Raw genomic sequence first — 2,860 nt, forward strand, 5'->3', positions numbered from 1 at the left:
ATTTTTTTAAATATTAAGAACAATTCGTTTGTAAATTTTAATTAATTTACGTGGATTCAGCCATTCTACGTAGATTTCAGTTAGTGAATAGTTTGTGTCTGTTCAAAATTGTGCAAAATGCTTACAAAATATGAAATTGTTCTTGCGAATCTATAATGTTCCGATCGAAATTGACTCCAAAACATATCGAAATCCGAAGAAAACGTCCTTGCTGGCTACAATGTATGACAAATTGTGTTTTTTTGGGAATTATTCATTAAATAAATGACTGTTTAAAGAAATCTGTGAATTTTCACCCAATTGAGCCGATCGATTATTAAGCCATTCCAACGGAAGAACCTGCATAACTGCAGAAAAACACAAAATAAAATAAATTGGAAAATTAACAAAACTAAAGTGGAGGATTGAGAGAAGTTCACTGAAGAGTTGCAGCGATGCAACTGATGCTGAATGGAAACTATCGAAGATACTCAAAGATGGAAAGCAATCGCCAAAGGCAGGCATTTAGATCAATGGAAAATAGGAAACATCATTAAAATCCCATAAGGTAACAATAAAAATCTGAAAGTTGAGGAAGAATTAGCAAAATAAATTACTTTAATAGAAGAGAATGAAGATAAAGAGCTTCAAGTTAAAGATGATTAAAGAAATACTTCAGTTTTGTATTGGGGGAAGTTTACCAAAGATTCTGAGCGCGGTATGCAAGATAGAATGCAGCCCACAAAAACGAGAATCAAGACCACTAAACCTCAAAAAAAAGATAACAATGATGCAATCGAAGCTCAACCACAAAATGTTGAGAAAGGAATGAATGGCAAAGAAAATAACATTCAAGGAAGCGGATGAAAATGAAGAGCTGTTTGACTTTGACTTCAAAAAATATAAAAAAGTCCTCAATTTTCTGTAGTGGGAGAAGTTTGCGAAAGTGAAAAAGGTGCATTCAAAGCACTAGAAGAATGGAAAACGTTTTTAGAGCCCCAAAAGAGAACAATGAGAACCTGAAGGCTGAACCACAACAAGCTGAAGAAGGAATGACGAAGAAAATGACATGCAGGGAAGAAAACTTGAGGAGCAAGCTTGCAGTTGAAAAAGAGAAGAAGCGAAAGTCTTGAGTGGTTTTCGTCCATTCAAAGTTGTATTCACTTTTCGACCCTATCGGTATGCTGGTGACTTTCTAACCAATCCAGAGCCAAAGTCAATTATGACATGCGCTATTTAAATGTCGAGCAACTAAAAAAATTCAAAATTCATAACACCCCATTCCGCCCATTGGTTTATGCCAAAATTTTGGTAGTTTCATAAAACATGCATATAAAGAGAACCGGGGTGCGCAGAAACAAATTGTGATGGATAGTGCGTCCAGCTGGAGAAATCGAGAAGTTTGCGTAGTGTGCAATCGGATCCCGGATCGCTTTCCCGTTTTCTGTTGCATCCAAAAGCACATTTGTTGCCAGGTTTGCTTCCAGAGGTTGAAACCTGGACCCAGAGGTAGGCAAAGTGGAACCTCTTCCTGGCACAACGGGCCAATTTTGCATGTACTCTCTTAGGTAATGGCGCAAATTTATCATGTCCACTATGCAGAAGCGCTGGAGACCTTGAGGACTCCAGAGCAATGCCAGATTGCCGAAGTAAAGCGAATTTAAGGCCGGGAATTGGCAGGCCTTATCGCTACAACGTGAACACGCTGCCCGTCACCAAATACAATTACTCAAAAAACTACCAAGATTTTTTTACGCCCTCAACATCGCAAATCACTTCGCATGATGAGGACAAACTGTTTGAAGCCCTCATAGGAATGAGCAAGGAAAAATTCTATGGATCCCAGGTGGGTTGCAGATCCAATCCAACTTTAGCTAGGAAAAACCGGCCAAACCCGCCCAAGTCTGTACTCAGTCTACCGCCTTCGGCCTCCAAAAGGCCCTTCAGATGTCCGCACAAACCATGCCATAAAACAGTGGCTGTGGCCCAGTTTGTCAACCATTTCAAGTCCGAGCACAACGACGTGTCCAATTGGACAGTGGAACGGGGGAAGGAACTCCTCCTACCATGCGACATATCCCTGATCGAATACAACTTCCACTTCTGCTTATCCATGATAACAGTCTACGAAGTCAATCGCATTGACTACCTCAAAGTGGGCGGATCCGAAAGCATAGTGAGGACTTGCAACAAATTCTGCCAGAAAATCCCCATCAGCACCTTCTGGCTAATGGCCAGCGGGTCAGATGAAAGCAAACCGATGTCTTCCTGCTGCTTCTTCTGGCTGTTCACCAACTCGGAAGAGTCCCACAGATGCACTCTAGAATTGAGCTCCAAGGACGATTCTGTGTCCCTGTCGGCTTTCTGTGGAGTGTCCAAGGTACTGGACAAGGATTTCGCCAATGTGAAACATCGATTGCAAGGTCTAGTCGTTACCAGGTCCTCACTTAGGGCCATGCTGAAGGAAGGTGCAGTGCTAAATCTTCGAGTGACTGTACATTGATTTTGAAAGATTAAAAATTGTGCTTAGCATTTTGATACGGAATTTTGCTCTCGTAAGGAGTTAACTAGACCTGAAACCTTTTAGGCCGTCGTTCGGTAGAATTTCTTCTTGACGTTTCGCAAGCACGAGTGGCTTGCATCTTCAGAAGTGGTTTGCTTGAGCGTTCAAGAAAAATCAACGCCTACTGATTTTGGAAATTCAACTTCCCCTTTTGAGCCCAATTCGAAGTTAAGAATTTTGATGCGACTGCAAACGGTGACATTTTGCCCCTGAATCTTCAAGCTAAAACTCTCTACAAATTCAACAGATGTCCGGATTTGAGTGAACTTTTGCCTAAGGAGAGTACGACACTTTAGCTATTTTCCATGGAAGTTGATG

At 41.1% G+C, this 2,860-nt stretch overlaps 1 protein-coding gene across 1 annotated transcript; it reads left to right on the forward strand.

Moving 5' to 3' along the window:
* Positions 1–638: 638 nt before the first annotated feature.
* On the forward strand, positions 639–2,517 carry LOC125504626. The gene is made up of 2 exons (XM_048666891.1): positions 639–1,488; positions 1,548–2,517. Exons 1-2 carry the CDS (start codon positions 1,347–1,349, stop codon positions 2,480–2,482), a joined length of 1,077 nt encoding a protein of 358 aa, XP_048522848.1. The 5' UTR covers positions 639–1,346; the 3' UTR covers positions 2,483–2,517.
* The last annotated feature ends 343 nt before the right edge of the window (positions 2,518–2,860 follow it).

The sequence above is a fragment of the Dendroctonus ponderosae genome, unplaced genomic scaffold (genome assembly GCF_020466585.1).
Source record: "Dendroctonus ponderosae isolate FM_Combo_2020 unplaced genomic scaffold, Dpon_F_20191213v2 Dpon_F_20191213_5, whole genome shotgun sequence".
In the NCBI taxonomy this organism is placed as follows: Eukaryota; Metazoa; Arthropoda; class Insecta; order Coleoptera; family Curculionidae; genus Dendroctonus; species Dendroctonus ponderosae.

Coding starts and splice junctions, on each gene's coding strand:
- LOC125504626 (XM_048666891.1), top strand. CDS start 1,347: ATGGATAGTGCGTCCAGCTGGAGAAATCGAGAAGTTTGCGTAGTGTGC. Junction 1,489..1,547: donor GTTGAAACCTGGACCCAGAG/GTAGGCAAAGTG, acceptor GTACTCTCTTAG/GTAATGGCGCAAATTTATCA.